Consider the following 25,459-nt stretch of genomic DNA (forward strand, 5'->3'; position numbering starts at 1 on the left):
CACGTGGCCTAGCATCCCACAAGCAGGACCTGAATCTCTCTACAGAGAGCCAAGCGCTGCCGAGGGGGATCGTTTCCAGCGCGACCCTCCCTTGCCCCAGGGGGCGCTCTCTCCGACGACGCACCCCCCCACTTCCTCTCCCACTCCCTGTAAGCCGCGGCCGGCTAGGCCTGTCTCTCTTGCGTTGACTTCGCGTCCCAGCCCGCTGCTAAGCGACCGCGCGCGCTTCTTCAAAGCTGCTGCTGTCGTCGTTGGCGGCCGCTGAGGAGGGAGAGGCTGGGAAAGGACGAGATGGGGAGAGGTTAAACCGAGCCGTGAGGGAACCGATTTCGGGTCGGGGGCGTCGTTTCTGCCTTGGGAGGGGCGGACGCGGACCCGGGGGGGGGCCCACAGCGGTGATAGGACCGGGTTGAGTCGGCGCGGGAGGAATCGCGGCACAGATTTTGCCGTTCACGCGGAGCGAGGTTTGCTTGAAATGTTTTGCGGGGGAAAGTTAATGTCAGGCGAGGATTTGGCGCGAAGTAGCCGCGTGGCAGAAATCCAACAGGTGCAGGTTTCTATCCCCTAAGACAGGCATAGGCAAACTCGGACCTCCAGATGTTTTGAAACTACAACTCCCATAATCCCTAGCTAAAAGGACCAGTGGTCAGGGTTGATGGGAGTTGTAGTCCTAAAAACATCTGGAGGGCCGAGTTTGCTTATAGCTGCCCTAAAAGGAAAGCAGTTTGCCCTGTTGAATTTTTCGGCCCCAACTCCATTGTTTAAGGGTAGTCGGAGTCCATCAGCGACTTGAGGACCACGGATTCCCAGCCCCAGCCTGAAAGGCACAGGAGTGGACCGACCCTGCCAGTGGGTGGGTGGGTGTGGGAATGGATGTGGGAACTATATGGCCAGTGCCAGATTTACGTATAAGCTAAACAAGCTATAGCTTAGGGCCCCACTCTCTTGCCCCCCCCCCAAATTTAAAGGAAAAACCCCCACTGTATTAATTGTATTTCAGTTCAACAATTACTTTGATAAAATACATATTTTGTTATGTGCAAATGGCTTTAGATACCTATTAGGTATCTATTAGGTACCTATAGTCAACACAACACAAAAAATAGCAGCAGTTTGTTGTTGACAAAGGACAACTGGACATATAAACTATAAACTATGTGACTGCTGTGTATGATGACTTGGTTATATATAATAAGCTAGACCTGTTGCGAAAGTAAAAAAGGCGTCCCCAATTAATTATGCAGCAGATTTATTATTATTATTATTATTATTATTATTATTATTATTAAAATAGCAAGTATTTGTTAAAATGGCAGACTGCAAGCTCGGTCTTAAAAGAGGCATTTCTTTCTCTTTTGCTCAGGAGGTAAGGCCTCTCCTAAGACAGCACCTGCTATAACTTTCACACACATCATGTAAAAAAGGCAGTACTTGTGCTATTTCAGAATCATTGCCTTTTACTTATATGTAGAGTTGTGCAAATTAACTAACATTTATTTGATCAACTTGCTTTCTCTAATAGGCAGTACCCTTATTGGAAACTAGTCAAATTAATGTTGAAATATCATTCTGGATTTATTTATTTTTATAGAGGAGCATGTTGTAATTAATTAATTAATTAATTAATTGCATTTGCATCCCACCTTTTCTCCACGGAGCTCAAGTGGCATGAATGGTTCTCTCCCTTCTCATTTAATCTCCACAGCAACCCTGTGTGGTAGGTTAGGCAGAGAGACTATGACTGGCCCAAGATCACCCAGTGAGCTTCATGGCCGAGGCTGAACATTTTATAAATCTGTCAGTCAGTGATATAGTTTGCTTGTTGTTTGTGTGTTACCTGTGGTGCTGGGGAAGGAGAAAAATTAAATGGGACATTTGAGGTCACCTGTTCCTCTCTCTGACTAACCATGGTAAAGGTTTGTGGCTTTTCTGTTTTCTCCTTTTTCAGACTTCCTAGCAGTGTTTCAAAAAATATTTAGAGCTTCATATAAATTAGCATATCTGGGATCACTTATCAGCTTGCCCATATGAAGCTCCCAGATATGCTAATTTACAAAGTCAATAATATTTAGAGGTCTCTTAATTTTTATAGCTATGAATTTTAATCACATATAAGTAAAATTCTATGCTTATTTCTTGAAAGGTGCAAAGAAATGGCTAGAAAACATGAGCATTTTGGCTTAAGCTATTCGGAAGAATTGCGTATCCTTAAGGAACGTGAAAATATATGCAAAGAATCTCGACAGAAATTTGCAAAGTTTAAACAAGCAATTGCTGCTGTTCGTGGAGAACTGGGAAAACCCAATTTGGAGGTTGAACCACCTGAAAGAGCCTTGTCTCATAGGAGCTCAAGGAGCCCATCCCCGCATCCTGAAAGTACAAATTCTCCTCTTGAATCAGATTCTTCTAAACCTCTGAAAGCAGTTAAGATCTCCACTAGTATTACGGATGTAGAAGATCAAACACAAGATGTCACAGCTTCAGAAAAGTCATCTAAAAAAGAGGGCAATGTTGACAAGAAACAGTCCCCTAGTTTTAAGAAAACAACCTCAGAATTCAAAAGTGATAAGGTAGAAAGTGAACATGAACAAGTTGCAGTAGCAATAGCTTCTTTCGTAGGTACAAGCAAACAACTCACAATGCTAAAGAAACCAGAGCCCCCACCGAAACCCAAATATCAAAAGAGACATGCAAAATCACCATCTAAATCTATACAGAAAGACAGTTTGGGTATGGAACAACTAAAGCAAAAAATAACATCGGAAGAAGCAGTTTCTATAGTTGGAGGAACCAGCACTTCAAATGTAGATACTGATGACGCACATTCTGTCGTTTCTGGTTCAAGTGGAAAATCTGGTATGTTGAAAGAAATTTCAAAACCATGCTTATTAAGTTCAATATTTGATGTTGAAATATCAGTTAGTAAAAGAAGCAGTGGCTCAACTAGTATGAAGTCTCCTGCAGAGGCTTTGGTGGAAATTTCGCCGGGGAGTACATCAAGCATTTCAAAAGCGAGACACATCCCGCGAAGTAGGTCACATCTACAGCGTTCCCTGCAAAAGATGCCTTCTGGAATAGCTGTAAGGTCTATTGATGAAATTATTGCATCCCTGAAGTCTACTATACCAACTCCCTCAGACTTGAGGATCAAAGAGCTTGTGGAGAGTATTCTTGGTGAGGACTACAACATAAACAAAGAAGTAGGTGGACTTAGAATGCGTGAAATATGTTTGGTTTTCTTTTTTAAATTTGCATATTTTTCTCCAAAACCTACAATGTGCTGTAACACAGAAAAAAGTAGTATAGTATAAAACTAATAGATTGAGCAAATATAAATGCATCCCTGTTTGATAGGTTTCTGTAGTTTAATTTATATATTAGTAGAAGTATGCTGGAAGTACACAAAAGCCATTGTTGCAGCCTGCTGCAAAGTACCGTATTTATGTATGTATGTATGCATGCCTGTGTGTGTGTATACAGGCTTCATCTTGGTGGCTCAAAGTGAATTAAAATGGGTTAAAATAAAACAAAACACTTATGCTGTTTCTGGTTAGGGTCCTAGGGAAGAGTTCCATACATGTGAAACATACTGAGGGTGCTTGTCTACATGACTTTCATGTTTGAATATGATGTGCAGCTTTCCAAAGTGATACTGGATACAGAGACTGATATAGTGCCTAACCTACAGTATACAGAGCTCAAGCTCATAGGTATGGTACAGCTTGAATTGTGCCAGAAATGTATAGGATCATAGTAGAGTGGTTATTGATAGAAGGTGCTTTAAAAAAATCATATGGGAGATTCCACACTTACGTGAGCATCAACTTCAGCAAAATGTTTTACTGTTGTTTGACATTGGTGTATTTTCTAATATATTTATATATATTTTCGTACAATGAAGATATTAGCTATTAATGAAGAACTTCAGGCGAGGGAACAAGGGACTCCAGCTGTAGAAGTTTCACCTTTGGAAATGGAACAGGTAAAATTGATAAGGTTCAAGGCATTATCAGAGAATGATGTTAATTTTTTATTATTATTTTAGAGGGCTGCTCTAATAAATGTTTTAGTCCTTTATCATATATGCTGTAATCAAAGTAGCTGCAGATTGAAACGAAGGAATAATAATAATAATAATAATAATAATAAATTTATTTATACCCCGCCTATCTGGCTGGTTTCCCCAGCCACTCTGGGCGAATATTGGTTGAACTGAACCCCCACTTGCCCTGTCACTTGTACATAGTAGCATAGGGCCACTGATCCCCCCCCCCAGTACACAGCACATTGACTCTCTAAGAAACTACTATGGATGATTTGGGGACCTGGAGCACCATGTGACATGACAAAGCCTGCAGCTTGTGGGAATGGGTAACATAGCTCCCCGGTAGGTGAGCAGACCTTTAGATCCAGGCCATAAATATGAAAATAATCTAAATTGTATCACATAGTAGTACAAATTATGTAAACAAATGCCTTCCTCATGGCTAAAATATGATGCTAAGAATCATGCTTTTTAGTCTTAATCTTTCCAGGCCACAGCACAATAGGCCAGTGGCCACAGAGGCAGGGAAATGACAGTGTGATACAATAAGTAAGACAAGACACCACCTTGAATTGAAAAATTGGCCGCAGCTTGATTATAGATTTAAGATGGATTTTGGCATGGGCATTGGGTTTGTATCCTGGATCAGCAACCTGTTGGGATATTTCATTCCACCTTAAGAGCAGACGTGGGACTGTTGCCATGTCTGCGTAACACACCAGCATTGCATGCTTAAACTTCCGTTTTGTGTATAACTTTCTATTTTTGCTTTGGACACGAAGGAGATCAGACATGTTTCCTTTTGTCCTGACTTGCGCTTAATAAACTGCTTGTAAATATGCTACCACAGTCTCTCTCTCTGGCTACTTTTGCTGCGTAGTGGAATCTGCTGTAACAGAGCGTGCCCAGGCTTCTGAAGTCTGGGTCATTGATTGCTGCACCAAGGACGGAGATCGCCTGGCACGTCGGCCGGCAGGGCTGGCCAGCTGGGGGCCGGCCAGTTGCCCCTGTTTCTTTGGTCGCATGCCAACACAACCTGCTTGCTGACTGATATCTCCATCAGGGTAGAGCCTGGCAAAAGGATAATCCCCATTGATACAGATCTAATGGTGGAATTCCATATGATGCCATTCAGGGATGTTCTATAACTTGTTGGCCCCCATCAAATGCTTATATTATGGATACAATGTGACATCAAAGATTATGCTTTTTAATCTTAATATTCTTCTTTCTTTCTCAAGCCTCCACCTGCTAAAAAAGAACATCTGGCAACAGAGTTGGCACCTGAACCGACACCAGAAGATGCTGAACAAGCAAAACTGGTATAGCTTAAGCTTCTGTTATGGAAAAATATTTGTTTCTTAACCTGATATTCTACGCTGTTCTCCCTCATGGCAGCGGAACATAGAATTGATTATTAAGCTTACAGAGAATGAGAATGCATGCCATTGCTTTGGTACTGGGACAATGCCTTTATATGGAGAAGGAGCACTGCGCTAGCTAAGGTTGTGCTCCAGATTTGAATGGATTACGAAATAAACTTGCACATGCAAAAAGTGGTGGTAGGTACAGTTAGGAGACAAGAGGGGTTATGTTGCACTGCTGTTTACTGCTAGCCAGTTTAGGGTGGTTCTTTAACATTTGCACAAACACCCCAGCCCCACTACAAGGATTAAAAGTGGCCACAGTTAAATTTCACTGTGAGGGTGAAATAAACTAGTGTAACAGAACTTGCTTTAGCCACTTTACAATATACCTTGTATTTCAACTATTTTATATCTGTTGAAAGCAAATGATGAAATGAGAGCTGAAAACAAACTTGGTTTTATATATATATAATGTTATGTATTTTATGTTATTTCTACAGTTAAATATCCTAATTCAAAATAGAATCTGCTTCCTTTCCTCTTTTGTTTTGAAAAATCTCATGAATATTCATTGAATTGTTTTTGTTAGTGATGACTTACTTATAGTTAAATTTTTTTACAAATACATTGTAATCGTTAGCTGCCTATCTTGTCTGATGGAACTGCCCTCCCATCACAGCTGCAGTTTGGTTGGACAGGGCTAGGGTAGAGAACGATGGTGGTGAGGTTGGGGGTATGCAAGGATTCTGGCAGAGTTAATCTGGTGCTTCTGCTGGTGTGCCTGGGCAGCCTCAACATGACTGCCTCCATGCCTCCGCCTCACGGTCTCTACCAGGTAGTCTGCAACAATGCCAGCATTGGGAGGATGACTCAACCACACAGGCTGCTACTGGTTGTAATGAAGCATAACAATGTCTACTTGTGTTATGGCTACTTTTGAAAATTGACATCCCTGGATCTTCACCAAGGAAAGAGCTCCCTTCTTTTGAGAATCCGTTCAAGCCCCTTGATTTGGGGCAATAAGGAAGTTGCAACAACAGCTACTGGGTTGGCAGGCATATTATAAGCATTGGGTCTCTGATTAATATACAGTAGCCTTTCCCCAACCTGGTGCCCTCCAGATCTTGTGGACCTCAAGTCTTAGCAGCCCCATCCAGACTGACAGTGTTTGGGGATAATGGGGTTGTAGTCCAACAAACCTGTGATGGGCTACAGGTTTAGTATTCCTGGTGAAGATGATACAGCTTGTTCATAAAACATCACTGCTTTCACCCATGATGAATGATAATTTATTGTATATTTGCCCTTTATTTTCTTTAGGATATACCAGGATTATCACGAAAACTGAGCTTTCCCCGAGCTCACTTTCATATGGAAGCCGCAAAAGTGAGAGAAGATATTGCTGAAGATAAGGTAAAACTTAAATTCTAAACTTTCCTGTTTCTGACTAGCCCTTTTTTTTGCTGATACTACCTGTATTATTCTCTTTAAAAGCTGCTGTTTTATGCATTTTCCCCCTTATTCTTGTATCCCATGTGCCATCTGCTTTCTCAGCGTGAGCCTAGTCTTTGAGCAGGGTGCCTCCAATATGCCAATGATACATAGCTCTGTTTATCTTGACATCAGACTTAGGCGAAGCTGTGTAGACTCTAGACTATTGGAGGGGTGGATAAAGCTCTATAAAGTGATAAAGAATCCCAGCAAGTCGGATGCCCTGTGATTGGGTAGTTCTCCAGGTGCTCTCGGATTAAACTGGTGTAGAGCTGTATCTCAGTGAAAAACCATTTGACTTGCATGCAGAAGGTTCCTGGTTTAGTCCATGCATCTCCAGGCAGGGCTGGGACAGATTCCTGGCTGAGCAATTGACATAGATTAGGGATTCTGCTGGTTTACTGCCCGCCTTGCTGCCCAGCAGTCTCCCTGCCTGAGCTGACAGTCTTGGAGGTGGTGTTGAGGACTCCCAGGCTGCTAGTTTTAGGGACCTTCAACATCCATGCTGAGGCGACTGGCTTTGGGGTGGCTCAGGACTTTATGACTGACTGAATGTCTGACCTGCTTTATATCATGGTTGTTAATCAGCTACCTATGTTTGGTGCACCTTTTAGAAAAGACAAGAACGTTGGTCTTTTGGTAATTTATTCTGAGCAGGTCTCCCATACAGTAGACAAGGAAAAAGGATAGAATGACTAAAAAAGATAGAATGACTGTTTCTTCTGTGTAAAGTAAAGCTGGGATTGGTTGATTTGCTAATTTAGGTGGTTGGGAATAGGGTTTGGTAAACTTTGGACCATGGAAGGAGAGATCAAAACAAAAGCTTCTTTTAAAAATATTTGTATTATTTTAGATTTAAATTTTCAAAAAATTATTTATATAATTATTTTCCTGAACATCAGGAAGACTAGTCTTACAGTAAGAGCTGTTTGACAGTGGAACAGACTCACATAAAAGCTGGTGAACTCTCCTTGGAGATTTTTAAACAGAGGTTAGATGATCATCATCTTGTATGATCTAGCTGAGATTTCTGCATTGCAGGAAGTTGGACTAGATTGTTAGGATTTCATAGTAGATTCTGTTCCACCTTAAAAAGGAACAGGCTTGGCAGAGGATGTTGAATATGTATATCACATGATATATATTTCTGTGGGTTGTACTATTGTAATATGCTGTTAGTTAGTCTTGCTTTCGCTTTTGAGGATGGAGACAGACACGTTTGGTCTATCTTCCGAGATGCTTTAGATGCTTTGTAATAAACGCTTGTAAATATGCAAGGACTTCTCTCTGAGTATTCCTGCTGCTGCTGCTGCTGCTGCCACACCACGCTAACGCTGGAATGAGCTCTGCTGATTGCGTGCTCAGGTCACAAAGACCTTGAGTCGTGTTCCATGGGAATCACCGGGACTGAGAAAAAGAGGAGGCTGCCGGCTGGACCTCCCAATGGTGATATCCCAACAAAGGGTTATGGGCCCAGACTATGGATTCCTGGACAAAGGATTAATGGGCCCAGTGGAGACGGTGAACAAAGCGTCATGGGCACCAGACTATGGATTGCTGGGCAAAGGGTTCCGTGCCCAGGAATGGAATGGCTAATCACCCAGGAGGCAGCAGGAAAAGGCAGTGTGTTCCGAAAGCAGCTGGAATGCTGGATAACTTCGGACACAGAGGAGAGAAGATATGTGAAAGCTGGTGCTTTTACAAGCATGCCGCGGCAGGCACGCAAGCAAGAGACTTTGATCTGCGTAGCCTGAAGTTTTATGGCTGGCAGTAAAACTTTCACAGTGATTAAAGACTGTGAGGACAGGGCACTGTGGAGAGCTGCAAGCATTTTTCCCAGTTAGTAAGAGAGAAGGGGAAAATGGAGTTTTTGCACAGCTCTGGCTCTGAAGAGATAATTTTCTTTCATGGTGAAAATTATCAGAATTGGGCAAAATGTACACAGAAAAGGCTGCAGGATGCTGGAGTGTGGTACACAATTGTCGCAAAAAGGGGAAGTGAAAATACCCCAGACCAATTCCCCAGCTGGAGGGAAGATGATTCTTTTGCGAGAGGATTGATTATCACAAGTTTGTGTCCGGGACAATTGATTTATGTTGGTGCATGCAATTCAGCTTGTGAGATGTGGGAAACATTGAAGCTAGCTTTTGGAGGGGGAGGAAGCTGTGATGGCGATTCCCCAAATGATTGCTGGAGTGCTGGGGCACCCGGTTGCAAACCACAGGAGGAGCTGGCTGAGATGTCAGACCTGGTGGGGGTGCAGTCTCCAGTGAATGCAAAAGCTGAGGGCGCCACTTGGGAATTGCAGCAGGAGCTGGCTATCGCATCAGACCTGGAGCAAGTGGCTGCACAGAGTGCTTCAATGGAAATTGCTGAGGGCGCCAGTTGCAAATCTCAGGGGGAGATGGCGTCATCATCCCACACAGACGTGCAGTCCCATGGGAATGAAGGTCAGTCTTCAAAGTTTTTCCAGAAGCCGACACGTATACAGAAGCTTGCAGGTGCAGCAGCTTTGTCGCTAAGGAGGGGCGAGGAGAAGCCCACGAATGTGAAGCTTGTTGCTAAGGCCCAGCCGAAGGGGGAAGAATTGCAGCCGACAACAGTGTCACGAGGCCAGGAGCAGGGGGGCAGAGAGTTGAAGCCCACAACGGTGTTTACTGCAGCTGGCAAAGAGAAAAAGTCTTCGGCTGGAAAGAAGAAGGGGGGCGGCCAGGAGCAGAAGCCCACACAGCAGCAAAACGGGACTTTGCTGGCTGGAAGAGTTCAAAGCAAGTTTGTTGTCAGTTCCACAATTCAGAAGCACATTTGCAATGACAAAAATTTGTTTACTTGCTTTTCTTCACAGGATGGTTTTGTGAAGTCTAGTGAAGGACTTTTAAATGTGCAGGGAGCTGGACATGTTTACATAAAAGGACTGAACTTCACACTATGTGATGTTTTGTATGTGCAAGATGCACAAAATAATTTGCTTTCCATTCCACAGATGTCTGAAGAAGGGTATGGAGTTTCTTTTGAAAATGGAAGCTGTCTCATCAAGAAAGGAGATGAGGAATTTCTGAATGCTCCAAGAGTTGATAATCAATATGTGTTTACTTTTGATTATGATGATGAAAATGTGGTTTATATACCTGAAGAGGCCTGTGATGCTAACACTGATCAGTTTCTTCTTACAGGTGGTTTTCGTCACACCAATGGTCACCTGAGTTTGCAGGAGGTGTCCAAGGATGAGCCTAGAAGGGTTCAGGGTTTAAAGGTTCAACCCTGTGATTCTTTTGCTGATTGCAATAATGTAATTGCTGATGATGGGAAGCTGTCTAGCAGACAGACTTCCACACCCTGTGAAGTGATTCATATTGATCTAGCTGATCAAATGACACTTTCAGTGGATGAAGTTGCAAATGGCCAAGATGGTCAACTGACTCCCTCGGAGTGTGAAGAGGGGTACATCAGGAGTGATGATAATGCTGATCCCATTGGAGTGAAATGCTCCCATCCCAGTGAAGGTGAATTCACTTCTCAGGAGCTAGATGCTTTCCTGGATGAGAAGCGAATTCAGAAGGATCTCTCACACCCCAAAAGTTCTTGGGAGGGTAGTTTGTGTGAGGGAACTGGGAATTCTGGAAAATCAATGCAGCAGGGACTAACACCCTTGTTGCACAGTGCCAATCCAGAGAAGATGCAAAAGGAAGGTATTTCCATGGTTCACCCAGATGGTGATGTCAATCCCAAGGGGGTGGTAAAGGAGGAAATTTCCCTGGTTCACCTAGGTGGTGCTACCAATCCCAAGTGGGAGGAAGGTGGGGGAATTTTCCTGGTTCATGCAAATGATGTGATTCACCCAAGTGAGAATGTAATTATTCCAGGTGAGGATGGAGCAGCACAAGCTGCAGATGATGGTCAGGATGGTTCAAATTCAGTGGGAGGTAGTGGTACTGCTGTAGCTGGTGATGCAGCAGGCTACGAAGGTGTTGAAACCTCACTCAGATCTGCAGTTGAGTCTGACACTGAATTGGGAGAACCACTGCTCACCATTGATCATTTTTCTCTTGAGAAAGAGGAAATGAGTGTTTGCAAATCTGGAGGGGCTACAACAGGCAAACAGCCTGAGAGATTTGCTGTTGAGTTTGCTAAAACTGCTGATGCTGTTCTTAGAAGCTCAGAAAAGGTTTTTAAACCTGCAAGGTTCAAGGAGGTTCAGGAAATGACCTCAAAAGATGCTCAACCATGGCTAGCTGCCATGAAAGCAGAGATTGATTCCTTAGATAGGAATCAGACCTGGGAGCTGGTCAAAATGGTCCCAGGAATGAAGCTGGTAAACAGCAAGTGGGTCTTTAAGGCCGAAATTGACCAACATGGCAAGGTAGTGAGGCACACAGCCAAACTGGTCGCAACAGGTTTTTCACAGGTTCAAGGTGAAAAAAACATTGAGACTATTGCACCCGATGTGAAGTATGAATGCTTAAAGCTTTTGCTCAAGATTGCTTCGGAAGAGAAAATGCACGTATCGCATATTGTATTGGATGCTAATGATGCAAATGTTTTGACTGGGATTTTGCAGGAGGATCTGTTTTTACTCCCACCTGCAGGAGTGCAAGTACCACAGGGGATGGTCTGCAAATTGAAGAAATCCCTGTTTGGTCTCAAGAAGAGTGCCAGGTGTTGGGACACAACACTAACAGAGATGTTGCTTTCTCTAGGTTTTCACCAAAGTATTGCTGATTCATGTGTGTTTGTCAAGGAAGAGGGGGAGCACAAACTGTATTGCTTTTGTTATGATGCTGAAATGCTTATCTTCTGGAAACACAAGGATTTGTACCAGCGTACACTTGCTAAGTTGCAGGAACACTACACCATGGAGGATCTTGGTGAGGTTTCCAACTATTTTTCTCTAGAAGTTGAGAAAGACACAGAAGGTAATTTCCTGGTGCACCAGACCCAGGAAATTACAGAGGTATTGAACAGGATGGATTTGGGTGATGCAAATCCTATAGACACACCTATGGTGCCAGGTTATCGGAGAGATGATAACGCAGAAGCATTTTCTGACACCACTTTGTATAGATGTGTTCTAGGCAAGCTATGCTTCATTGCAAAATGTTCGAGACCTGACATTGCTGCAAGCTGTAATTTGCTTGGCAGGCATGCAAACAATCCTACTGTTAAGGATTGGCAAGCTCTGCAGCGCATAGGTCGCTATCTTCGAAGCACTATGCACTGCAGGCTGAAATTGACAAGTCAGAAGACTGGAGGTCTTGAGGTTTTTGCAAATGCAAGTTTCGGAAGTGATGCCACAGGTGGCACAAGCTCTTCTGGGGTTTGCTACTTGTACAACCACTGTCTGATTGGCTGGATGTGCAAGGAGCAAACAATAGTGAGTTTGAGTTCCTATGCAGCGGAACTCAACACTCTCTCATTCTCGCTCACAGATTGCGAGTGGTTGATGCAACTGTTTCAGGATGTCAAAGTCAAAGTGATTTATCCGGCACAGGTGTATCAGGACAACATTTCCTGTTTGGATTTGCTAGCTTCAGAAGGTTGCAAGCAAAGGTCCAAGTTCTTGCAGATGAGGTTACGTCATGCAAGAGAGTGTATCAGGAAGGGACTGGTTCAAGTGTCCTACATGCCAGGTAATGATTTTCCTGCTAGTGTGTTGTCCAAGGTTGTTAATGGAGAACAACTAAAGATGGATGTGCCAAAGCTACAGTTGGGATTACTGATGTTTAAGGTTACACAGAATGGGGGAGTTTTGTTAGGATTTCATAGTAGATTCTGTTCCACCTTAAAAAGGAACAGGCTTGGCAGAGGATGTTGAATATGTATATCACATGATATATATTTCTGTGGGTTGTACTATTGTAATATGCTGTTAGTTAGTCTTGCTTTCGCTTTTGAGGATGGAGACAGACACGTTTGGTCTATCTTCCGAGATGCTTTAGATGCTTTGTAATAAACGCTTGTAAATATGCAAGGACTTCTCTCTGAGTATTCCTGCTGCTGCTGCTGCTGCTGCCACACCACGCTAACGCTGGAATGAGCTCTGCTGATTGCGTGCTCAGGTCACAAAGACCTTGAGTCGTGTTCCATGGGAATCACCGGGACTGAGAAAAAGAGGAGGCTGCCGGCTGGACCTCCCAATGGTGATATCCCAACATAGATGACCCTTGGTGACCCTTCAAACTCTACCATTTTCTCTATTGTTATAAAAATCTCTTCATTATTCCTTGAATTGTTTTAGTAGTTTGCTTTGACTTAAATTGCCCCCAAAGAATGCTGTTATGAAGCATAATCATTACTGCCTTTATTATTGCAGTCTTTGAGAATATCTGTCATCCCTGGATCTAATCCAGTGAAAGAACACAGGTATCAATGTTTACTTCCTCCATCAGGGTACAATGTGCTTCTGTTGTATTTTACTTGCAGAAAGTGATTGATCTTGTCCTTTATTCTTTTCACAGCATATATCTGGAAGCTCACAAAAGGAGATTGTGGGGAAAGACACTATCAAATTTGAGGTGAAGTATCCCAGATTGTAAACTTTTCCATTCCTTATTCATTTTTTTGCTTATGCTGTTACGCTGTTTTCATGCTAATGTGTTAGGTGTTTTTTTAATCTTTCAGTTTCACATTCTGAACTTTTTAAATTCTCTATACTGTATAGATGTGAACAGTCAGCCACATAAAAGTCTCAGTGGCTATTCAGTGATGTTTGGCCTCTGGCCAAAGCAGACATTAGGCCAAACAAGATGGTTGGCACTGATGTGCATGATTGTTTTAAAAGAAACAGCAAGCACAGGGCTCCCCAAACCAGATAAGGATTGTGGCTTGTGGGAAGGTTTTTTTTTTAACCCTTTACTCCCACTGTGGTCCTGATTGGAATTGGACCCTGCATGCTCCCTAAATTGTTTGTTTAAAAAATGGTGCATATCAGGGCTATTCATGTGAATAATGTCATGTCTAGTTTGGCCCTCAAGCATTGACAACTTCTTGGATTACTTCCTGCAAAAATAGCAAATTAAAAGCTAATCATACTTGTAGTGTAAACTTATGCTTGTTTACTTGGAAGTAAATTCTACTATATGATTGGCAGCCACAAAGAGCAAGATCACTGATTACTTGTAATGTTTTAAAAGGAGGCCTCTTAAATGCCTCTTATGTGAATCATAAAGTGAACCACATAATACCAGCCAGTGCTGCTGTAGAGAACAGGCCAACCCACACGTGTAACAAGATTCAAGGATTTGTGTTGCAGCAACCTCAAATCAGAGGAGTGGGGATGTTTTGTGGCACAAGCATTGTAATAGAATAAAGAGATGCAGAAATGGTGCATGTAGAACACTTTAGTAGCCCTCAGATTAATAGAGGAGCATGGGTCAGCTGGGTCTTGGTAGCAAAATGACACCATTATTTCTACTAGCCAGCAGAAATTATGTGAAAAGTACCTCTGACCATGTGCACAGTTTCTTTCTCATTACCCTGAGCAATAACAGCTTGTCCCTTCCCTATACAGAATTAGTGGAAAGGATAGATGACAAGGTTCCTTCACAGACCTGAACCTCATTGCTTACTTAAAAAAATATTAAACACTGCCTCACCTTCTTCTCAAGTATACTGTATGTTGCTGTTGAATTTAGGGATAAACAGACATTACACCTTTCAGACAATAAGCAATAGCAGGTCCAATCTGGATCAGGACCTTGTGCAGGGTCAATATTTCAGAGTTATATATTTGAGCTAAATATTTTCTTACTTAGCTAGATGAGGAGCTGATTTTACATATATATATATATATAATTGAGGGAAGTAGAAATGTATATCTAGACTAAAATGTCCTCATAGGCTGACGAAGTAGTGACTGAAACGCCAAGAGAGAAAGTAGAGCATTCCTCATTATCATCTTCACAAGAGGTAATAAGCATGCACGAAAGTGAAGAGAGTTCATCTTCAGAGGTTGCACAGTTACAAGAGCTAACTCCTCCAAAGCGAAAACATGTGGGAAAGGTCATACCTGAACCATCACCGGTAAGAGATAAATTTTAAAATACAATTTATTAATATTTAGATCTAGGAAAGACTCTCTACAGATAGGACTCATAAGCCACTAAGACACCTTATTCCTTCTAAGAAAAAATAAAGGAGTGACCCCTTTGATTATTTTGGTTGCCCTTTTCTGAACTTTTGCCAACTTTGCAATATTCATTTGGAGGTGAGGCAACCAGAACTGTACACAGTATTCCAAGTGCAGTCATACTCTAAATTTGTAAAATGGCATTATGACACCGGCAGTTTTATTTTCAGTTCCTTTCTGATGATCTCTAGCATGGAAAAGGATAATTAGGAAATAATTTGGAAATAAAGCAGATGTTAAGGAAAGTAGACTCTCCAGAATCTCCAGAATCTCCCTGAGTCCCTTTTAAAAAATGGATGTTACATTGACCACTTTCCAGTCTTCAGATATGGATACTGATCTTAGGGACAAATCATAGACTTTCATTAGAACATAAACATCTGAATCAGGAGAGGCTGTGAAAGCTCTGGATTGGTATCTGCATGCATTAGTGTACTGGATGAGGGCCAATAATCTGTACTTGAATTTTGGAAAGAGAAATGCTGTTTGGGTGGGTGGTCTTTATGTTTGGGAGGTAGGCAAATTATTTTGCTTTCATTTTTGCCGCCTCACTGAGATCTAGCTTCACCTTTGAGAGGCTCTAAATCCTTCCAAGGCATCCCACTTTGTCTTGGAATTTGTGAAATTCCAGCACTCTTACTAAATATCCTACGCTAGATAGATTATCAGCAACTTACCTGCACAGAGCAAGGGTCTCCCTCACATGTTTTATGATACTTTCATCAGAAGACCAGCTCCATTTTATCTCCTTAAAGTTTGGAGGGGGTGGGGAAGATTGATAATGAAGAGAAATTAGATGTCCTGTCCTGAATCTGATAAGGAAAAGTGTGGAAGACATGCTAATTCTTCTTGATCAAGGCTTCAGCTTTTATATATTTAATAATTCTGGTTTTAGGGTTGCTTTCCATAATTTAACATGGACAGATGTCCTGTCTGTGGTTGTGGCCATGCCTAACAACAGGGAGGAGCAAGGAATTTTTTAAAAAAGGGGTAGGAATATTACTGCACTTCTGAACAAATAACCCAACTGTGAGGCTGCTGAAAGTTTACTTTAGCCCTTCTTTTTTTAATGTTCTTGACTTTACTGTTGAATTTTATCCCTCTATAGGAGTCTCTGCCCTCAGACATACAGCTGGAAATAAAAGGCAAATCATTTCCAAAGGCTAAACCAGTTAAAATTCAGGAGGATTTAGAAGATCTTGATGAACAGCATCCCGTATCTCTGCTTTCCACTTGGACTACAAAGTGAGCTTAAAAGTATTTCCTTTTTAGCACTGATTTATTTATTTATATTAGTTTTCAAATATACCCCCAATAATAGCCAAATTATAATAGCAATTAATTCCCAAATTATACAATTATCGAAATGCCACTCAACTTCCAATTAATACATTTTAGTTAAAGAGGCTCCCCGCATGGTGGTTTGGGTGCATTTCCGATCTGCATTACATAATCTTAATGTCAGTTACATTTAAGTCATAATAATAATACCATAGTCAACAGCTACATAATTAATGATTTCCATTCGTGACATTATAATATATAAATTTATAAAGCTTCAAGTGAGGAACTCAAACTATTATCTTTATTCTGCCCTGCGTGTGGAAACTGTTATGTGCATAGAGATTCCTTCTGTCCATATGTGGTGGTGTCTATTTCACTTCCTAGCTGTTGTTTTTCTCCCATCATGGCTTGGGGTGGAACTGAATCTTGAAGTTTCTATCTCTCCGTCCCTTGCTTTGATGTCCGTACAGGTGACACAGATCTCGGAACAGGCTAAAAACCATTCTGTCTCACTAGTAAAACATGTCACAGATCTTCGCCATTTCCCCCTCAGCCTAGGAAAAGGTGGGCAGTTTTTGAACGCACTGAAGATTTAATACTCCTCTCTAACACCCAGAATCTCTGCAGCATTCTTATCACAGCCCCCAAATTATTTTCCTTCCAGCAAGAGATTTATGGCCCAATAGAACTTTATCTTAGATTACATTCTGTCAGTAGCACACACAAATCTCGGTCTCTTTTTCCTTGTCTGTTATTTTTAAACGGAGGTGAGGGGAATTTTTTGTAAAGGTAAAGGTAAAAGTAAAAGTATCCCTGACCGTTAGGTCCAGTCGTGTATGACTCTGGGGTTGTGTGCTCATCTCGCTCTATAGGCCGAGAGAGCCGTCGTTTGTCCACAGACAGCTTCCAGGTCATGTGGCCAGCATATGATTAAGCCACTTCTGGCAAACCAGAGCAGCGCACGAAAATGCCATTTACCTTCCCACCGGAGCGGTACCTATTTATCTACTTGCACTTTGACATGCTTTTGAACTGCTAGGTTGGCAGGAGCAGGGACTGAGCAACGGGAGCTCATCCTGTCGCGGGGATTCGAACCGCCGACCTTCCGATCGGCAAGCCCTAGGCTCTGTGGTAATACTATGCATTTATATAGCACTTCGGAGTGTTCAAAGTGTTTCACATAAATTTGCTTTTGTAAACCTTAAAGCAAACCTACATAGTAGGTCGCATTATCATCTTCATGTTTCAGGTGAGGAGACTTGAAGAATAGTGGTTTTCCGAAGGCTACCTAATGAGTTCACAGCAGAACTGACAGAAGCGTTAGTCGCAACACAAGAACAGCTCACTGCATTACAACTTCATTACAACAATAAGATTCAATCCTAAATTACAAAGAGTAATTGTTGCAGATAATTGCCTAATGTAGGGAAAGAGCCATACCTCAATGCTTTGAATGCAAAATGTCTCAATTTCAATCCTTGCCATCTGTAAGTAGGGCTGGGAAATATGTCTGTCTTAGAATAATGCAGAAGTGGGCAGAAGTGGGCAGACTTCAGCTTTATGAGATGCATTTTATTCTTCTTACTGGAATCCCTAAAGTCACCAATAGGAATTTGGTGCAAAACTCATGTAGAATCAAAGAGTTCAGTAATTGGTTTGAGCACCAGAGTTTAACTTTGCTCATAGTTTGCTCACAAATCCACTCTTTGGTATCTTTCCCCCAGTTCATTTCAGCAATCTCCATTGTGTGTGTGTGTGTGTGTGTGTGTGTGTGTGAGAGAGAGAGAGAGAGAGAGTGTAATTATGTTGCCATTGGTTAACGTTTGGTAATGATCAATCCTTTCTGATCTACTTCAGATTGTGCAGAGATCTACCAGTAGATCCCGCTCTACTTTCTGCCCACCCCTAGTTTAGTCAAGGCTGAAGTTGACAGACCCACCCCATATCCTCTTAACATTTCTCCAATGAAAATAGGGACGTCCTAAGGAAAAGCGGGATATTCTGGGATCAAATCAGAAATCGGGATTAGATTACCGCAATGTATTTTATGTGGGGCTTTGCCTTCTGCTTGTTCCAGAAACTGCAGAATGCTGTAGCATGGTTGCTGCCAGGGGTAAGACCTTGTCAGCATATAACACCTGTGCTCAGATTACCTGCATTGGTTGTCAATTTGTTACCAGGTGAAGTTCCAGATGTTACTCTTCGTATATAAAGCCCTTAATGGTTTGGCTTGGTATATAAAGCCCTTAATGGTTTGGCCTAGGGCTTGCTGATCAGAAGGTTGGGAGTTCGAATCCCCATGACGGAGTGAGCTCCCGTTGCTTGGTCCCAGCTCCTGCCAACGTAGCAGTTTGAAAGCACGTCAAAGTGCAAGTAGATAAATAGGCGGGAAGGTAAACGACGTTTCCGTGTGCTGCTCTGGTTCGCCAGAAGCGGCTTAGTCATGCTGGCCACATGACCCGGAAGCTGTACGCCGGCTCCCTCGGCCAGTAAAGCGAGATGAGCGCCGCAACACCAGAGTCCGCGACTGGACCTAACGGTCAGGGGTCCCTTTACCTTTAATGGTTTGGCTTACTTGCAGGATTGTCTTACCCACATATCTGTGCACTTCAGAGTTTTGAACTGTGGAACTGGCAGTGTTGCATGCCACATAAAACTCGTTCCACAGTTGCGAGAAATAAAGCTTTTGTTTTATTTATTTATATTCCCTGGAGGACCCCCCCCACAAAAAAATACGTTATGAAAATCTATATTCCAGCACATAACACAACTGATAATAGTATACACCTGTAAAACATGTTAGAAATTGATCTTTTAGTGTGGCAACACCTACACTTTGGAACTTCCAGCCGATTGGCATCAGGCAGCCGTCTTTGCTGTACATTTTTTGACACCTGCTTAAAACAGATTTGTTTAGGCAAGCGTATCCAGACATGTAGATGTTGCCACATTTTAATATTTATGATATTAATTAATAAAATTAAAATATTTAATTTTAATTATGTTAAAATGTGTTTAACTATTTTTACTGATAATTTTACTGATAATCTTACTATCTCTTGTAAACCGCTTAGAGGTTTTAGTACAATTAAGCGGTATTTACATTTTGTTTAAATAAATAAATAAATAAAGAAGGAAAGGCTGCCTTATATCTTGTTGTAAGTCACATTGGAAACCATCCACCTGAATGTCCACACCCCCAAAGTCTGTATCTATCCTCCACACAACCTCCCCGAATGTGGAAAAATGTGGGGAGAGGTACCACATGTTTGAAACAACCCTTGCTTTTTCACTTATTTCTTAAAATCTTGCCCTTTTGCATATTATGTACTGAGTGGGACACATAGTTCCTTGCAATCATACCTGTTTTAAGTTATACTCCTATACCCACTTACCTGAGAATATGCTCCATTTAACTTACTGGGACTTACTGATGAGAGCGCAAAATATGGTCTGAAGCTCAACATCAAAAAAACGAAGATCATGGCCACTGGTCCCATCACCTCCCGGCAAATAGAAGAGGAAGAAATGGAGGCAGTAAAAGATTTTACTTTCTTGGGTTCCATGATCACTGCAGATGGTGACAGCAGTCACGAAATTAGAAGATGCCTGCTTCTTGGGAGAAAAGCAATGACAAACCTAGAAAGCATCTTAAAAAGCAGAGACATCACCTTGCCAACAAAGGTCCGTATAGTTAAAGCTGTGGTATTCCCAGTAGTGATGTATGGAAGCGAGAGCTGGACCATAAAGAAGGCTGATTGCCGAAGAATTTATGCTTTTGAATTATGGTGCTGGAGGAGACTCTTGAGAGTCCCATGGACTGCAAGAAGATCAAACCTCTCCATTCTGAAGGAAATGAGCCCTGAGTGCTCACTGGAAGGACAGATCGTGAAGCTGAGGCTCCAATACTTTGGCCACCTCATGAGAATAGAAGACTCCCTAGAAAAGACCTTGATGTTGGGAAAGATTGAGGGCACAAGGAGAAGGGGACAACAGAGGATGTGATGGTTGGACAGTGTTCTCGAAGCCACCAAAATGAGTCTGACCAAACTGTGGGAGGCAGTGGAAGACAGGCGTGCCTGGCGTGCTCTGGTCCATGGGGCCATGAAGAGTCGGACACGACTAAACGACTAAACAACAAACAACAAACAACAACAACAGATCTGCTTACTTTTGAGTAGACTTACATATGCTTGTGCAGATAGTGGCTATGCTGTAATCCATAGAATTGATGAAAGAAATTAACCAATTAGATGTACTCCTCTTAAAGATCCTGGTACTTTTAATAAGTCTTGTCTGTGGCAGACTGTGGTGCATGGCTTCCGTAATAATTGTATGCATGCATTATTTCAGTAAGTTCTGTTGCATTCTTCAGAACTTATTTCATTAAATATGTTAGGTATTGGCCCTTCAATTGAATGATGTGCCTGGCATCATTTCCTTTACAGTATTTATTTTCACATTTGTTTTTCAGTTTTGCACCCTTTGGAATAGTAACTTCTTAGGGTCAAATGTGTTTTCGAATATCCCAGGTTACTCCTCCACTACTTTATTGGTGTAGGAAAAAAGCTTTTATTACTAGCTTTTGTTGTGATTCAAGCCCTGAAAAGTTTCTTGGACACGGAAGAGAGCCTTTTTATAGCAAGTCTGAAGTTTGTAAATGGATATTAGTTTCTATTAAGTAACTGAGAGCAGACTCATGGGAAAAGAATTCCAAAGTTTATGAAACGGTCAAATTGGCATTTAAGTGACCCTGTGCATGCCATTGCTTATCTACATTGCTTTAAGTTCATTTGGTTAGCAAGATTATGTATTAAAACAAATAATGACAGCAGACAATGAGTATTTTACTTCAGTAAAAAGTTACTGTCAGATTATCAATGGTGCAGAAAAAGCATGATTTTGTGAAAAAAAGGTATTGAGTGCATTAAGTGAGGTTAATGTAGGCCACACACATAGTATTGGTTTATCTTTGTCTTCTCTTTCAAAGGATGATAAATAGAGTGCTTAAGGGGAGTGTGTGCTGTAAAAACACACACCTTTACCTGCAACATGTTCTAAATATTTTAGGTTTTTGTTAGGAGTGTTTCTATTTTTGTCCATTAAATGATTCCATCTTCTTTTGGAGCTCAAGCAAAGGGGCACAATAAACTATGGTTCAGTTGTTATTTTCTCAGCTTAAAAACAAAACATACTAGGTAACATTGTAATTGATGGCTGTGATTAATTAAACTTGTCTGTTATGCTTTCTTTTGAGAGCTACAGAATTGTAACTTTTTATGTTTGAAAAAGGGTGACAGGGAAATTGTATTCTGGAAGAAAATGGAAATGTGTGTGAGGTAGTTGTTTATATAATTGTTTAAGAAATTTTGCAGTACAGACTACCATGTGCAGAAACACTAACCCATTACTTAGCAACACTTTCTCTCACCTTCATTACATGCATTCTGTACTGTTCCATTGTAGTTTGAGTCAAAACATGATGATTCAAAACATCAAAAATAGCTGCTTGAACACTGCTCCTCTGGGAAGGGGCTTCTTTATCCAGTGCAGCAAGACCTGTCATAGTTTTTGGTCTTGCCTTCTCTTTCACCCTCAAAGAAAATGATAAATGCTGTGTTGTTTTTAGAGGAGTGGGTCAACAGGTTCCCCACCCCCCAGTATGGTGACTTTTCTCCATGTTCATTTCCACATTCCATTGGGAGGAGTGCACTGTGCTCTCCCTTCCCCTCCCCTCCCCTCCCCCCTTCAAAGAGGGCACAAGCCAGAGGCAAAGAGCCACAGAACAAGCACCCTTTGGCTTTTGCCCTTCAGCTTGTGCCAGAATGCTTGCACCACTTCCAAGGCATGAGCTTTTAAAGAGGAGCAGAGCAGACAGCCCCAATCAGGTTAACAGGATCCAGATAGAAACATACAGGCCCAGACTCAGTAACTTTAAAATTAATATCTACATGCATCAAATGGTAATGATCTTTATTTTCTTTCTAGAGATGTGGATCACCCACTTATTCACCTTCTTTGTGAGGCTTACCCAAGATGTGTGTTGCCTGTTCATCTGCAGCTTGCTTCAAGAATACACCATACTATAGACAAAAGGGGTCATAATGTTTCTGTACCACCAGATAATCGTTTCAGTGACTACTCAGAGCAGTTCTTACCATCCACTTCTGCTTATGATGAATTTATGGCAAGAGAAAGGTATAATTAGAGAATACTTTGTGCAATGTTTTTGTGTTGCCGAGTGACACTATGATACAGTTCTTTGTAACTGAATATTTTTTTCTGGTGGAAGAACCAATTCACACAACTTTATTTGCATTCCAGGAATAACAGAAACCTACAGATTTGTGTCCCTCCTTCCTGTGGCACACACTGAGTTTTTGTGGCTCCTGCCAGTGGCGGAGAGCAGGCGTGGGCGTGGCTGGTGCACGTCCTGGGGGACATGGTGCGCGCCTGGCAGTGTGGCACACTGTCTGCAGGGGCTTGGTGTGCTGCCTGTGGGGGCGTGGTGCCCAGCGTGGGCGGGGGGAGGGCAGCCGCGATGGCACCCCACTGGGATTGTGCTGCTGGGGGCGGTGCACTTCCCCCCGCCCTGCTCTCCCTCCGCCAGTGGCCCCTGCTGCCTTCTTTTCCCAGCACCAGCTGGTGCTCAGTGCATGAGGTTCCTACCCATCCCTGGCCTTTCAGTCCTGGACCAACTGCATGGGGCATACCTTTTGGCAGCAAACATTGAGCAAGTGAGGATTGCTCTGGCCTCTGATTTGCTCACCTGCCCTCTACATCTGGAAGGCTTTACCTGCTTCAGTGTCCTCTCTTTTTTGGGTGGTGCAATAGGAAGGACTGGGCCAAGCAAGCCTCCCAGAGAGAAGTGGCAGAACTCAGAGAAGGTGGTGCTGCCAAAGAGGTTCTAGTGGGGGAGGGGGCCAGGCCAGGCCCTCTCCGAGAATAACAATTACCTGAAATAAAAATACTCGAGAACAAAATAAGGCACCAAAAATAGAGTGAGACATCATTTGATTTTTAAAGTTTATTTTAATAATAGATTTTCTAACCTTTTCTAGCTGAGAGGGTGTGTCACATTTTGGTCTGATGTGCATAAAAACAAGTTGTGAAACATACTAAATGCAAAATAAAATAAAATAACAGGTGTCTAAATTTGAACCCCCTTTTGAGCCAGAGGCCCTGGGCCCTCCTGCCCTGCAGCTCTCCTGCCCAGATTGGCCCTGCTAGATGCCAACAATTGTAAAATAGTAATGCTTTGAATAGCTCTTTCAAGTACATAATGTATACTGAATCACCCCATACCACATACCATACTTACTGCCACTGTCAAAAAACCTAAAAGGTAAGTCAGGCAGGGCTGCCCTTTGCAGAAGCCATATTAATACTTCTTCAATGACTTGTCCTATATTCTTTATAATCTTTTATATTCAATGATGCTATGACTTCTTGATACTTTTTGTTACAATACCGTATTTCTAGGTATAAGATTCCCACCCTTTACTTACTTACTTACTTAAAAACCTTTCTAAGTTGCTGTTCTTTACAAGGAGCCAAGGACAATGCACAGTAAACAAAAGTAAAACACACCAATTCAACAACACAGTGCAAATAAAAATACCTAAGACATAAAATATAAACTTCAGTTGCTAGCATTTAATTTTAATTATTGTTCAACTATTAGCCTAAACCTAGCTATTTAAACTAATTAAGGGACTTAAATTTAATTGTCAGGCAAGTATACTGCCAACTCCCTGTTTGCGTGGGGTCGTTGTGCATTCTGGGTCATTGTGCATATCAGTGGGGCATGCAAAAGCCGGTCCTGCCCCATTCCGGGGCTGAAAACAGCATGCATGTCAGCAGTCACGTGTGCCTTGGTTGCTAGCAAAATGGCCTTTCCCTGTATTATTTATTGACATTTATTGAAAATATCAGATAATGGAATTATTTGCATGTTAAACAAGGCTAAGTTTAATTACAGTATTGCTTTAAAATGGCACTGTTACTTTAAAGAGGTAACTTGTTCCCTTGCACCAGTTTCCGCCCGTTCTAAGGCAATAGCCATTTCTCTATGTATTCTGCCCAGTAAGCACATCCGGCACAAACATTTGTAGGGCAGTTAAGCTGTCCTAACATCCTGACATTAGAATAGTGGGGTAGGGTGACAGGTCAGAGCAGGGACTGGAATGCCTGAAACTTATTCCAAACCCTATGCCAAAGGATAAATGGACATAAATCTGACATCAGGAATCACAAGACAGAGAAACCAGTAGGAGAACACTTCAATCTCCCAGGACATTCTATACAAGATCTCAAAGTAGCTGTTTTATTACAGAAAAAATCCAGAAACAGACTGGAAAGAGAAGTTGCTGAATTGCAACTCATTACCAAGCTTAAAACCATAGAGAGACCTGGTCTGAATAAGGACATTGGATTCTTATCTCATTATACATGATAAAGCTTTCTTTAGCACCTCACCCCTTGCTTTTACCTGCAAGACCAATTGTAGTCGTTAACAGTCATCAACAGGTTTACCACTCCTATCAGCCTATCACCCATTCCCACCACCCTTCTGAGTAATACCCCCACACCCACCCTATGACTATTCATAAGGGTCTGGTGACTTCTGTTTCAGTGTATCTGAAGAAGTGTGCATGCACACGAAAGCTCATACCTATGACAAATGTAGTTGGTCTCTAAGGTGTTTTTATTCCTGTGATTTAGTGTATGGTAGGCAGAAACTGAAGATGTGTTCTGGTATCCCTGTGCCATGCTGTCAGGCAGGTTTCCCCCCTTTCCCCCTTGGTCCAAGAAAAGCCCTTTCCTTTGTTAACATGACAACGGTTGTTTGAATGGCATCTAGTCTGAATCAACAAACATGAGAATGTAATAGATTCTATTGACTTAGGAGACCTGTTTATGTGCACAGGCATTCCTTCAGCAAAATGTTTTGTGGGCAGTTTAATTAATCCTGATTGTTTCCTTGCTTATATTTTGGAGACCCTGCTAGAGTAATTAATTATCACTATTCTCTTATGAAATCAGAAACTACCCAAGTGTAGATAATGCTTCAATATCTGTGAGACTAAATAAGACTCTAGAACTGTTTTCTGTGGTTTCACATTTGCATTATTACATTCCCTTTTA

At 42.0% G+C, this 25,459-nt stretch overlaps 1 protein-coding gene across 3 annotated transcripts in view; it reads left to right on the forward strand.

Moving 5' to 3' along the window:
* The first annotated feature begins 238 nt into the window (after positions 1-238).
* Positions 239-25,459, forward strand: part of TTC6 (tetratricopeptide repeat domain 6) — a 71,724-nt gene continuing 46,503 nt past the window's right edge. The window contains exons 1-9 of one of the 3 annotated variants that reach the window (XM_088671989.1): positions 239-464; positions 2,144-3,200; positions 3,902-3,982; positions 5,287-5,367; positions 6,733-6,825; positions 13,359-13,415; positions 14,740-14,922; positions 16,137-16,273; positions 22,301-22,510. In XM_088671989.1, the coding sequence (XP_088528115.1) occupies positions 2,154-3,200; positions 3,902-3,982; positions 5,287-5,367; positions 6,733-6,825; positions 13,359-13,415; positions 14,740-14,922; positions 16,137-16,273; positions 22,301-22,510 (1,889 nt within the window). In that variant the 5' untranslated portion in view covers positions 239-464; positions 2,144-2,153. Of the gene's footprint in view, positions 465-2,143; positions 3,201-3,901; positions 3,983-5,286; positions 5,368-6,732; positions 6,826-13,358; positions 13,416-14,739; positions 14,923-16,136; positions 16,274-22,300; positions 22,511-25,459 lie in introns of those variants that run through there. The other 2 variants (XM_088671993.1, XM_035109006.3) reach the window with 2 other exon arrangements.

Source organism: Zootoca vivipara, chromosome 1, assembly GCF_965207765.1.
Source record: "Zootoca vivipara chromosome 1, rZooViv2.hap1.1, whole genome shotgun sequence".
NCBI lineage: Eukaryota > Metazoa > Chordata > Lepidosauria > Squamata > Lacertidae > Zootoca > Zootoca vivipara.